This window comes from Chelonia mydas, chromosome 1, assembly GCF_015237465.2.
Source record: "Chelonia mydas isolate rCheMyd1 chromosome 1, rCheMyd1.pri.v2, whole genome shotgun sequence".
In the NCBI taxonomy this organism is placed as follows: Eukaryota; Metazoa; Chordata; order Testudines; family Cheloniidae; genus Chelonia; species Chelonia mydas.
Window position 1 is genome coordinate 1,493,375 of NC_057849.1, and position 13,600 is coordinate 1,506,974.

General features: G+C 45.1%; 1 protein-coding gene and 1 pseudogene across 1 annotated transcript; both read right to left on the bottom strand.

Moving 5' to 3' along the window:
* Positions 1–521: 521 nt before the first annotated feature.
* On the bottom strand, positions 522–1,470 carry LOC102930679 (annotated as a pseudogene).
* A 5,360-nt stretch (positions 1,471–6,830) lies between these two features.
* On the bottom strand, positions 6,831–7,778 carry LOC102930900 (olfactory receptor 52R1). The gene has a single exon (XM_007070775.2). The coding sequence runs from the start codon at positions 7,776–7,778 to the stop codon at positions 6,831–6,833; it is 948 nt and encodes a 315-aa protein (XP_007070837.2).
* Positions 7,779–13,600: the final 5,822 nt, after the last annotated feature.

Sequence of the window (13,600 nt, forward strand, 5' to 3'; positions counted from 1 at the left end):
GGGTGTTTGCAGCCTCACACCATAATTTAGTAACTTATACATGGCAAGATTTCATATCTTCACATACAATGACAGTGCATACAACCCAAAAGGTATTAATGTTTAGCAGATCAAGACTTTGAGAATGATACTTCACAAGGCATAATTTGTACAAAACACACCATAATTACATCACCATCGTAAATTAGGGGTGCTTTGAGGTGCAGAGATGATCCAGACAGTGACAAGGTGAGGGAAGAAGATGAGCTAGTGACAATGGTGGGGCCTTGATGGGAAGAGGTGGGGAAGGGTTGTGGGGCTTCAGAGGTCAAGTTACTTGCAATTAGAAAAGTGAAAAACCTATGTGTTGTACATAGACGGATTCCCCAGCTTGTCAGGCTAACACAGCACAGTAAGGTCAGGAAAGGATTTAATCTCTCTTTGACTATCCAGCAAGTCATTCAGGGAAGATTGCCCAGCACCGTGTCACCAGCCAGCTCTGCATGGAGCTCAGTGTGAGACCCAGAGCAACAGGAGAAAAATTAGGTTCCTTTATGAGTAAAGATCCTGAGAAGCCTGCCCCCGATCTGTTTGGTCCTCACCCCATAGATGATGGGGTCTAGCATGGGAGGCACCAGGAGGTAGACGTTGGCCCTGAGAACCTGGAAACTTGGGGCCACATTCTGGACAAACCGGGACATGAGGGAGGAGAAGAGACCTGGGATGTAAAAGGCTAAGATGGCACAGAGGTGGAAGCTGCAGGTGCCAAAAGTCTTGAGCCGGGCATCCTTTGTGGGGAGGCTGAAGATGGCCCTGAGGATCTGGGTATAGGACATGGCGATAAAAAACACATCCAGACCAAGCACACAAAATACCACAAAGAGGCCATAGTAACTACTGACACGGGTGTCAGTGCAGGCCAGTTTCACCATGACCATGTGCTCACAGTGCGTGTGGGGGATGATGTTAGTTCTGCAATATGGCCACCGCCTCGCCAGGAGGAGATAGGGCAGTACAAGCATGCCACTGTGCAGCACCATGACCAGTCCAATCATGGCCACCATGGGGTTTGTCAGGGTGCCGGAATGGCTCGAGAGGATTGCAGATGGCCATGTGGAGATCAAAAGCCATGGCCACTAAGATTCGAGACTCCATCATGAAGAGGCAGTGAATGAAGTACATCTGGGTGAGGCAGGAACTGAAATCGATCTCCCTGGAATTGTACCAGAAGATGCTCAGCATTTTGGGAAGGATAGATGTAGGCAGAACCAGGTCGGTGATGGCCAGCATGCAGAGGAAATAGTACATGGGCCCATGGAGCCTCAGCTCCCTCTTCATGATGATCAGGATAGTGAAGTTCCCCAACAGGGCTATGGCATAAATGGCACAGAAGGGGATGGAGATCCAGACATTGGCCACCTCCAGGCCAGGAGTGCCCAGCAGAATGAAGGTGGAGGGGTTGATGAAGTCGGTTGTGTTTGAATCAGACATGGAGTAGGGGAGGAGGTGTCCAAACGCTGAGGCAGAACACGTTCCCCCGACTTCCTGCATGTGCCCAGGATCTATGGTAATGGTAACAATACAAATGCCTGGATAGAGAAACTATGTTAATATGATAGGTTTCAGAGTAGCTGCAGTGTTAGTCTGTATTCGCAAAAAGAAAAGGAGTACTTGTGGCATTTTAGAGACTAAGCAATTTATTTGAGCATAAGCTTTCGTGAGCTGCAGCTCACTTCATCGGATGCATTCAGTGGAAAATACAGTGGGGAGATTTATATACATAGAGAACATGAAACAATGGGTTTCATACACACTGTAACCAGAGTGATCACTTAAGATGAGCTATTACCAGCAGGAGAGCGGAGTGGGGGGGAACCTTTTGTAGTGATAATCAAGGTGGGCCATTTCCAGCAGTTGACAAGAACGTCTGAGGAACAGTGGGGGGTGGGGGTGGAGATAAACATGGGGAAATAGTTTTACTTTGTGTAATGACCCATCCACTCCCAGTCTCTATTCAAGCCTAAGTTAATTGTATCCAGTTTGCAAATTAATTCCAATTCAGCAGTCTCTCGTTGGTGTCTGTTTTTGAAGTTTTTTTGTTGAAGTATTGCCACTTTTAGGTCTGTAATCGAGTGACCAGAGAGATTGAATAGAGACTGGGAGTGGATGGGTCATTACAAAAAAAAAATGAAAAAAGGCAAATACACGACAGTACTATGTTAAATATAAAGAATTTTTAAAAATTAAGGGTAAGTTAAAAAAAAGATTTGACAAGGTTAGGAAACAACAGAGAAGCTGGTTTGAGATTAGTCAATAAAAAAGTCTCAGAATGTAATTAATGGCAGACAAAAACATGGTTTATGGAATCCAGGTCTTGTCAAATAAATGTGATTTCTTCCTTTAATGAGAATATACATTTCGTTGATCATGGGAACTGCACAGATGCAATAGATTTTTATTTCTCTGAAGCATTTGATTTAATAGGGAAAAACACTGAGAAAAAAATGAACACTATAAAATATCAGGACAGAACACATTAAGTGGACCAAAAATAGACTAAGTGACAGATCTCAGAAAGCAGTTGTCAATGGGACATTGTCAGTGAATGGGGCTGCTTTTAGTGGAGTTCTTCAGGGATGAATTCTAGGCCCAATGCTATTCAATGATCTGGAAGCAAATAGAAAATCATTGCAGATAAAATTTGAGGATGACCCAAAGATTGGCAGAGTGGTTACAATGAGGAGGTCAGGGCAGGCATACTGATTGATCTGGAGCTATAGGTGAGCTGGGCCCATGCAAACAAAATGTTTTAAGACAGTCAAATGGAACATGGAAAACAGCCCTGTCATAAATATAAAGGGAAGGGTAAACACCTTTAAAATCTCTCCTGACCAGAGGAAAAACCCTTTCACCTGTAAAGGGTTAAGAAGCTAGGATAACCTCGCTGGCACCTGACCAAAATGACCAAAATGAGGAGACAAGATACTTTCAAAGCTGGAGGGGAGAAAAAACAAATGTTCTGTGCGTGTGTGTCTGTGTGATGCTTTTGCCGGGAACAGAACAGGAATGGAGTCTTAGAACTCAGTAAGTAATCTAGCTAGAGATGCGGTAGATTCTGATTTCTTTAAATGGCTGAGAAAAATAAGCTGTGCTGAATGGAATGGATATTCCTGTTTTTGTGTCTTTTTGTAACTTAAGGTTTTGCCTAGAGGGATTCTCTATGTTTTGAATCTAATTATTTACCATCCTCATTTTACAGAGGTGATTCTTTTTACTTTTTCTTCTATTAAAATTCTTCTTTTAAGAAACTGAATGCTTTTTCTTTGTTCTTAAGATCCAAGGGTTTGGGTCTGTGGTCACCTATGCAAATTGGTGAGGATTTTTATCAAACCTTCCCCAGGAAGGGGGGTGCAAGGTTTTGGTGAGGATTTTGTGGGGAAAGACGTTTCCAAATGGGCTCTTTCCTAATAAAATAAAATTGGTTAGACGTTTGGTGGTGGCAGCGAAAGTCCAAGGGCAAAGGGTAAAATAGTTTGTCCCTTGGGGAAGTTTTAACCTAAGCTGGTAAAAGTAAGCTTAGGAGGTTTTCATGCAGGTCCAGACATCTGTACCCTAGAGTTCAGAGTGGGGAAGGAACTCTGACAGGGCATAGGGGAATATTTTGGTGAAATAGGGACTCCATGTGGCCCTTTTCCTGAATTCTGGTCTAAATCACTAGTTGGTGGCAGCAATACCGTCCAAGGACAAGGAAAGGAATTTGTCCCTTGGGGAAGTTTTAACCTAAACTGGTAGAATTAAGCTAGGGGGTCTTTCATGAGGGTTCCCACATCTGTACTGCAGAGTTCAGAGTGGGAAGGGAACCCTGACACATGGTAAGAGCCTCCCATGTAGCTACAGGGAGCTGCGGACCCTCCACCTGCCCTGGGCATTGGGCTCCAGGGGCAGGTCCATAGGCTGGGCCAGGGCTGTTCTTGGGCTTCCCCACCCTGGGGAGATGGAGTGGCTTGGGCTCCTTGGCACAGCTCTGGCTTCTGGCTTGGCAGGGGGCAGGACCTTGGGGAGGGATGAGGAGGGGCAGGTGGCCGGGCCCATGACGAAAAGTGGATGGACCATGGCTTCTTGGACTCCCCGTTCTGACACCCCTCAGAGGAAGCCTCTGTCAGTCAGAGATGAGGCCTATTGGAATGGCGTGGGGGATTGTAGCTTGACACCCCCCCCCCCCCCGCCGCAAAGCTTTCTTCAGGGCTGTCAAGCCAGCATCAGTTCCAGCAATCAATTCATGTGAGAAGAGTAAACCCTTCAGCCAGACTGATTCTGTTGTGTCTCTTTTCTCAGGATTCGCAGCTAGAGCAAAGCTGCTTTGCCTGAGTAATGGGAAATACCAGGCTGAGCCCCGCATATGCCTGTGAGACCAATGGCCATCCTCACTGCCGGTCCTTTTGGAGAAAGGACGCAGGAGGTTCACATCAGGGGTCTTACCTGGGAGCCCTCTGAGCCCAGGAGTCCTATGGACATTAGCGGAAGCTTTGCACACAAAGCACCCAAAGGATTGGGACCAAATGATTTCATGATGAGAACGCAGGGCACGCCTTGCCTATGTCTCCCCCAGTGACGTTCTCACTCCTCCATTGTCTACACAGCAGCTGGAGATGTTGCTCCCAGCTCTGATAAAGTGAGCATGCTAAACACAGCAGGGTAGCCGTGGTCATGTGAGGGGCCAACCTCAAGCCCATCAGAACCCCTAGCTGTGTATTTGGGAGGCTGGCCCACTACGCACGCCGTAGAAACTGCACTTCCAATTGTAGTTGCACATTGTTCCACTAGGTTTCACTAATATCAACCATATCAAATTTCTTGACTTCTGCTCTCCCTGGGGTTACCCCAGCCTGCTCACCTGGTGGGGTTTCAGTGGGTTTGTGAGACCTAAAACTGAGGGGTTGGACACTTGTGGCTATCAAAGATCCCGTGGCACTTTATGAAAGTTTTGGAAGCATTGGACCTGGTGTCCTGGTACAATTTCAGCCTACAGAATTACTTTGTATCTCCTGAAGGATTCCTTTGTAGATTTACCTGGCTGTGCAGTCCTTTTCCACTTCATCTCCTTAACCCTGTCTGTGCAGTGCCGGACAGGCAGGCAGAGAGAGGGCTGCGTGGAGAGAGGGATGGATGGAGTAGATAGGTGGAAGCAACGTGCCTGTTTCACACTACAGCTGGCTGCACTTATGCAATGGGTGAAGCGATTCCCATAAACCTGCTGCAGCCTGCAACCTGCTCTGTAACCTGTCCGGTGGGAGGCTGCTATAGAAACATTAGTTATGAACCATACAGACCCAGGGGACACAACACATCTCACACACAGACAGCGTTGAGATCTATGGGGGCAGAATCTGGACATAGTTGGGCAGCCCTCATGGGACACAGAGATCTGACATAACTGCTGGATTATTGGTGCTGTGAAATAGAAACATTTCCACTATGCAACTGCTACCAGTAACAGCCACAGGACATTTGCTTTAGAAAAGTGCATAGCCAAATTCCGTCCCCAATGTGTGTGCATCAGGCCTGTCGAGAGAAATTGGGGGTGAGGGAGGCTGGTGCATCTTCTCCACTGGGACCATCCTCCCTACCATTTCACTGTATTTACACAGATATTACAGGCATTTTGCCCCCCTACCCCCCCAAGCTTGGGGTTCCAATATCATTGTTCCCCTCTGTCAGCCTGGGTGTGGGACCGAATGGCTAGGCAGCAGTTCTGCGGAAAAAGACCTAGGGGTTACAGTGGACGAGAAGCTGGATATGAGTCAGCAGTGTGCCCTTGTTGCCAAGAAGGCCAATGGCATTTTGGGATGTATAAGTAGGGGCATAGCGAGCATATCGAGGGACGTGATCGTTCCCCTCTATCCGACATTGGTGAGGCCTCATCTGGAGTACTGTGTCCAGTTTTGGGCCCCACACTACAAGAAGGATGTGGAAAAATTGGAGAGAGTCCAGCGAAGGGCAACAAAAATGATTCGGGGTCTGGAACACATGACTTATGAGGAGAGGCTGAGGGAAGTGGGATTGTTTAGTCTGCAGAAGAGAAGAATGAGGGGGGATTTGATAGCTGCTTTCAACTACCTGAGAGGAGTTCCAGAGAGGATGGTTCTAGACTATTCTCAGTGGTAGAAGAGGACAGGACAAGGAGTAATGGTCTCAAGTTGCAGTGGGGGAGGTTTAGGTTGGATATTAGGAAAACCTTTTTCACTGGGAGGGTGGTGAAACACTGGAATGCGTTACCTAGGGAGGTGGTAGAATCTCCTTCCTTGGAAGTTTTTAAGGTCAGGCTTGACAAAGCCTTGGCTGGGATGATTTGATTGGGGATTGGTCCTGCTTTGAGCAGGGGGTTGAACTAGATGACCTCCTGAGGTCCCTTCCAACCCTGATATTCTATGATTCTATGATTCTAATGGTCTCAAGTTGCAGTGGGGGAGGTTTAGGTTGGATATTAGGAAAAAGTTTTTCTCTAGGAGGGTGGTGAAACACTGGAATGCGTTACCTAGGGAGGTGGTAGAATCTCCTTCCTTAGAAGTTTTTAAGGTCAGGCTTGACAAAGCCCTGGCTGGGATGATTTGATTGGGGATTGGTCCTGCTTTGAGCAGGGGGTTGGACTAGATGACCTCCTGAGGTCCCTTCCAACCCTGATATTCTATGATTTTATGATTCCCCAGTTCTTCACATTGACACAGCACAGTAAGGACAGGAAAGGGTTTAATCTCACTTTGTCTGTGATTCAGGGAAGAGTCCCCAGCATCATGCACTAGCCAGCTCTGCACAGAGCTCAATCTGAGAGCCAGAGCACAAGGAGAAAACATTTAGGTCTCCTTATGAGTAACGAGCTGGAGCAGCCTGCCCCAGATCTCTTTTGTTCTCACCCCGTAAATGATGGGGTGTAACATGGGGGGCACCAGCTGGTACACACTGCTAATGAGAACATGGACATGCAGTGGCACATTGTGGCCAAACCGGAACAGGAGGGAGGAGAAGAAATTTGGGATGTACAAAGCTGAGATGGCACAAAGGTGAGAGATGCAGGTTCCAAACGTTTTGAGCCGGGCATCCTTTGTGGGGAGGCGGAAGATGGCCCGGAGGATCTGAGTATAGGACACAGCGATAAAAAACACATCCATTCCGATCTCAGAGAAAAGATCAAACAGGCCATAGTAACTACTGATGCGGATGTCAGCGCAGGCCAGGTTCACCACAGCTATATGCCCACAAAAGAAGTGCGGGATGATGTTGGTTCTGCAATATGGCCACCGCCTCGCCAGGAAGGGATAGGGTAATGCGAGTATGCCACCACGCAGCACCACGGCCAGGCCGATCTTGGCTACAATGGGGTTTGTCAGGATGGTGGAATGTCTCAAGGGATGGCAGATGGCCACGTAGCGATCCAGAGCCATGGCCACAAGAATTCCAGACTCCATCCCTGAGAAGCAGTGAACGAAGTACATCTGGGTGAGGCAGGCACTGAAGCTGATCTCCCTGGAATTGAACCAGAAGATGCTCAGCATTTTAGGCAGGGTGGATGTGGAGATGATGAGGTCGGTGATGGCCAGCATGCAGAGGAAATAGTACATGGGCCCATGGAGGCTCGGCTCCCTCTTCACGATGAACAGGATGGTGAAGTTCCCCAAGATGGCTGTGGTGTACATAGCACAGAAGGGGATGGAGATCCAGACATGGGCTGCCTCTAGGCCAGGAATGCCCAGCAGGATGAAGGTGGAAGGGTTGGTGAAATCAGTTGTGTTCGAATCTGACATGGAGTAGGGGAGAAAATGTCCAACTCTGTGGCATAAGGGCATTTACGGTATGCTCCCCTGACTTTCTGTGTGTTCCCAGGATCTCGGGTGATGGTCATAGTAGAAATACCTGAATGGAGAGACAACATTAATATGAGATACTTCATGCACTAGTCGAGGCTGTTCTCATGGGACAAGCAAATTTATTACTCTTCACACAATGAAAAATTAACATTGGTAGTTCTTTGATAAAAGTTTATTAGGAAGTGGAAAACTCATGATTCCACAGTCAACAAAGTGAACGAGTTTGGGTAAAAACTCAGTTCAGTGGTAGAGTGAAGGCAGTAATTGAAGAGGTGGGAAGGAATATGTAACAAAGATGAAAACGGGAAAATAGAGAGCCAAGAATAGAAATCAGAAGTTATGAAAATTGATAAGGAATGTTAAGACGTGAGGGAAAACTCCATGTTTGGCACGGTTCTGGATCACAAAAAGGAGGTTATTAAGTGTATTAACAACAAGAGAAATCCTAGAAAAGTTTTATGTCAATTCCTGCGTTAAATGTAAACTATTAAAAAATAAAGGGAAAGGGTTTTTTTAATAAAAGAATTGACAACTTTAAGAAACAATGGAAAAGCTGATAATGAATTAGTTAAAAAAAAAGTCTACAAATGTAACTAATGGCAGTCACCAACAGGGTTTATGCAAAACAGATCTTGTCAAATAAACCTGATTTCATCCTTTTATGAGAGTACACATTGCTTGATCAAGAGTACACCTTTGGTGGATCAAGGGAACAATGCAGATGCAACATACCTTGATTTCTCAGAGGCATTTGATTTAGAAGCGGAAAATATTGAGTTGGTGAGTTGGAGTAGGGGAAGGATTTTCCCTTTGCACATGGGAGCGGTGAAACAAACTGCATCCAGTTCCTGGGTCCACATTTGAAACAAGATGTTGGAAACTTGGAGAGGGTGCAGAAAAGAGTCACAAAAATGATTGGAGGAAGGAGGAAAAGCTGGATCATTAGACTTGAAGGTGTATATCTCTTTAACTTATCAAAAAGCTGATCAAGCAGAGTATTTCATGGGGAGAAAATCATGGATAATAATGGGCTCTGTAATCTACCAGAGAAAGGCTCAGCAAGACTGAAGGGCTGGAAGCTGAAGCCAGGCAAATTCCACCTCCAAATTAGGGACAAATAATTAGCACTGAGGGTGATTAACCATTGGGACACACTGAGAAGGGAAGTGTTGGATTCTCCAATTCCCCATGTTGGCAGATCCAGACTGGATGTTTTTCTGGAAGATCTGCTTGAAAGGTTGTTTACACTTAAAATGCTACGTCGGTGAGGCAATAGCTCTTCTATATAGACACTATTTACACAGAGGGACGGGGTTTTCCCCTCAACACAGGTAATACCCAAAATGTGGTAGCTAGGTGGATGGAAGAATTCATCTCATGCTGTCTACACTGGGACACAGATTATCCAACAAGTTCTGGGAATGTATTGGAGACAAATTTTTGTTCCATAAGCGGGAGAAAGCTACTAGGAGAGAGTCTGTTCTAGAGCTCATTTTGACATAGAAGGAGGACCTGGTTTACAATTTGAAAGTGGAAGGCAGCTTGGGGGAAAGTGATCATGAAATTATAGAGTTCACAATTCTAAAGAATGGTAGGAGGGAGAAGAGCAAAATAAAGACAATGGATTTCAAGAAGGCAGACTTGAGGAAACTCAGGGAGTTGGTAGGTAAGATCTCATGGGAAGCAAGTCTAAGGAGAAAAAGAATAGAAGACAGTTGGCAGTTTTTCAGAGAGACATTAGTAAGGGCACAAGCTAAAATTATCCCACTGCATAGGAAAGACAGGAAGTATGGCAAGACACCACAATGGCTTAACCAGGAGATCTTGAATGATCTGAAAACCAAGAAAGGATCCTACAAAAAGTGGAAACAAGATCAAAGTACAAAGGAGGAATATAAACAAATAATTCATGTATGTAGGAGCAAAATTAGAAAGGCCAAAGCAAAAAAGATCAAACTAGCTAGAGACGTAAAGGGTAACAAGAAATCATTCTACAAATACATTAGAAGCAAGCAGAAAACCATGAACAGGGTAGGTCCATTACTAAATGAAGAGGGAAAAAAAATAACAATAAATTTGGAAATGGCAGAGGTGCTTAATGACTTCTTTTTTTCAGTTTTCACCAAGAAAGTTGTTGGTGTTTGGACACCTAATATAGAGAATGCCTGTGAAAATGGGGTAGGTTAAGATGCCAAAATAAGGAAAGAACAAGTTAAAAGTTACTTGAACAAGTTAGATGTCTTCAAGTCACAGGGTCTGATGAAATGCATCCAAGAATACTCTGAAGGAACTGACTGAGGAGATAGCTGAGCCATTAGCTGTTCTCTTTGAAAAGTCATGGAAGACAGGGGAGATTCCAGAAGACTGGGAAACAGCACATATAGTGCCTATCTATAAACAGGCAAATAAGGGAAACCCAGGCAATTATGGACCAGTCAGCTTAAATTCTTTACCAGGAAAGATATTGGGAGCAAATAATTAAGGAATCAATTTGCAAATGTCTAGAAGATAATAAAGTGATAAGTGATAGTCAGCATGGATTTGTCAAGAAGAAAACATGTCAAACCAACCTGATAGCTTTCTTTGACAGGGTAACGAGACCTGTGAATAGGGGGAAGCAGCAGATGTGCCATACCTAGACGTTAGTACATCTTTTGATGCAGTCTCACGTGACCTTCTCATTAAGAAACTAGGGAAATACAACCTAGATGGAGCTACTATAAGGTCCATGCATAAATGGTTGGATGACCGCTCCCAGAGAGTAGTTATCAATCGTTCACAGTGATGCTGGACGGGCATAACTGGTGGGATTCCACAGGGATCAGTTCTGTGTCCTCTTCTTTTCAATGTCTTCATCAACAATTTAGATCATGGCATAGAGAGTATACTTATATAGTTTGCAGATGATACCAAGTTGGGAGGGGTTGCAAGTCTTTGGAGAATTGAACAAACATTCAAAATGATCTGGAAAAACTGAGGAAAACTATGATTAGGGATCTTGAAAACATGACCTATGAGGGAAGACTGAAAGAACTAGGTTTGTTTAGTCTTAAAAAGAGAAGACTGGGGGGAGGGAAGGACATGAAAACAGTTTTCAAATACTTAAAAGGTTGTTACAAGGAGGGAGAAAAAGTGTTCATCTTAATCCCTGAAGAGAAGACAAGAAGGAATAGAGTTAAATTACAGCAAGGGCTGTTTAGGTTGGACATTAGGAAAAATGTTTCAAAAAAGGCAAATGCAATCTTAGGTTATATTAGCAGAGGTATAACATGCAAGTCACGGTACGTGATAGTACTCCTCTACTAGGTGTGGGTTAGATCTCAATTTGAGTAATGTGTCCAATTTTGCTCACCAATGTATAGAAAGGAAGTAGAGAAACTGGAAAGCATCCATAGGCAAGTAACAAATGTTATGAAAAGGATGGAATGCAAGCAGTACGAGCAAGCTGAAGGAACCAGTATGTTTATTTGGAAAAGAGGAGATTAATGGGGGACATGACAGTGATCTTCAAATACTTGAAAGGCTGCCATAAAAAGGTGGAAGAAAGTTATTCTGTCTTACCACAGAGAGGCAGGAGAAGAGGCAATGGGTTCAAATTCCAGCACAGCAGATTTAAATTAAGTTTCAGGGAAATCTTCCTAACTTTAAGAACAGGAGGGCCATGGAACAGACTCTAAGGGAAGTCATGGAAGCTCCTTCTGTGGAGGTTTTCCAAAGAGGTGTGAATAGCCATCAGTCTTAGATGACTAAGACAAAACAAATCCTGCATCATGTCAGGAGGATATACTAGCTGTCCTTTTTGTTCCCTTATAACTCGATGGCGCTATCAATCTATGATGTAAAATCCTAGTGTCGACCAGGTCTTAGTCACACATAAGTCTTTTGGCTCAATACAGAGGTAATTGAGTGAAATTTAATGAGCCTGGAGGTCAGACTGGATGATCAAATGGTCCCTTCTGACCTTAAACCCTATGGATCTATTGATAAAGAAAGTAGATCAGGTATTTAGAATTAGTGTGTCTCATAACATGAACACGGGAACATTTAGTTAAATTGAAAGTCTGAACTTATAACATTGAGAAAAGATAATTGCTAACATAATTCATATTTGGCCTGAAGAACTCCTTGCTGCCAACATCATTGGAGAGAGGAGTATACAAGAATGGAATTCACAAATGGATTGGCCATTGCAGGTGGTGTTGGTGGCATCACGTATAGTCAAGGCTGTCTGACACCTTCCATTAGAAGACCTCATTTTCAGTTGCTTATAAGTTTGCCAGATTTTAGCAAATTTGGGGTGAAATTCACCATGCTTGGCCTGCATCGAGAAGATTTTTTTTTTTCTGAAAGCTTCAGGCATAACTTCTGGAATGAAGCTCGGAGAAAGTATGTGTTACCCATGTTGAAAAATTCTCATAATTGTTCTAGAGAGGAGCCCTAGCACCTCCAAGCTTTCCAGCAGATAAAAGTCAGGTAAGAGCCCCTGTCCCTCTGCCCCATTAACAGACAGAGTGCTGAAATGCAAGTGGAGAGGGTGACAGTGTCTGTGCATTAACACACAGTTGGCTCCTGACATCTGTATTCAATTCTTGCTCAAAGGGGAGTTTTGCCTCATGGGGGCCCGAGCACAGCATGGGCCGTGGTCTCAGAATTTGGCCTTGTATTGCACATTTACTAATATCTTTCATCCTGAAAGATTCACAGTGCCACTGAAATGCCCCACATTGGGGCTGTTGTCTATCAGGCGGGATGAGCAGGGGTGCACAGAAAAGAGAGACATTTTGGCCAGTGATTCTTTAGCAAACTCGGCACTTATGTTAAGGGCTCTGGGATGTTTCATGGTTGTGAGGAGCGGAAAGGACCACAGACTTACTGTCTATCCAACCTCGCCCACGTTGCACAGGGTTTGTCAATCAGGTGAGCTCCTCCACAAGAGATGGGTACCTGTGAATTCTGAGACGAAAGTGTCCTCCTTCGAAATCCCCCTCAGGTATACGTGACTCACACCTCTCTGAACCCAGCATCTGCAGCTACATTCCATGCCGAGAGCCCACAGAGGAGCGTTCACAGTTTATAATGTAGCTCTGTGTAATCCCAGGGGGGTTCGCTCAGCCTCTAGAGGAGAAGGGAGCGTCTGAATGTAAACAGGCTGTAGACAAGCATGTCTCTGCTTCGGTGCTAATTATCCAGCTTTAGGAGTAAATAGTAATTAAGGAACCTTCCCAAAGGGAGATGAGAAGTAGTGGGCTCTGTGCTGAGCCAGAGAGGAATTGGCTGCTCTGTGTGTTTGTGTGTATGTATTTGTGAGGAAGTGGGACTGTTCTTAATGTTTCCTCTGAATACTGTAGGGGTGCCTCAGTTTCCCCTAGGCATTTCTTAAGTCTCTAGGTGGTGGGATAAGGGGGTGTAATTGTTGCAGAGCAAAGGGCCAGGGTACATAAATGGCCGACACTCTGTCTCCTGGCAACTGATGGCCTGGGCCCTTCCCCCCTGCAAGGTGAGAGCTAAAGGGTTGGAGAACAAAGGAATGAGGTGACCTCCTGGCCTGGGAAAGGGACAAAGCCCAGAGGAGGAGGGGCTGGAGAGAGTTTCAGTTTGGGGCTGGCTGGGGACGAGGAGTGAAGGGCAGACGGGGTTGTCTGGCTCACTGCCCCCCAAAATGGACCCAGCTGAGGGGTCCTGTTTTCTGCACCTACAAGCTCTGTGTTAGACTATGTTCCTGTCGTCTAATAAACCTTCTGTTTTACTGGCTGGCTAAG

Coding starts and splice junctions, on each gene's coding strand:
- LOC102930900 (XM_007070775.2), bottom strand. CDS start 7,778: ATGTCAGATTCGAACACAACTGATTTCACCAACCCTTCCACCTTCATC.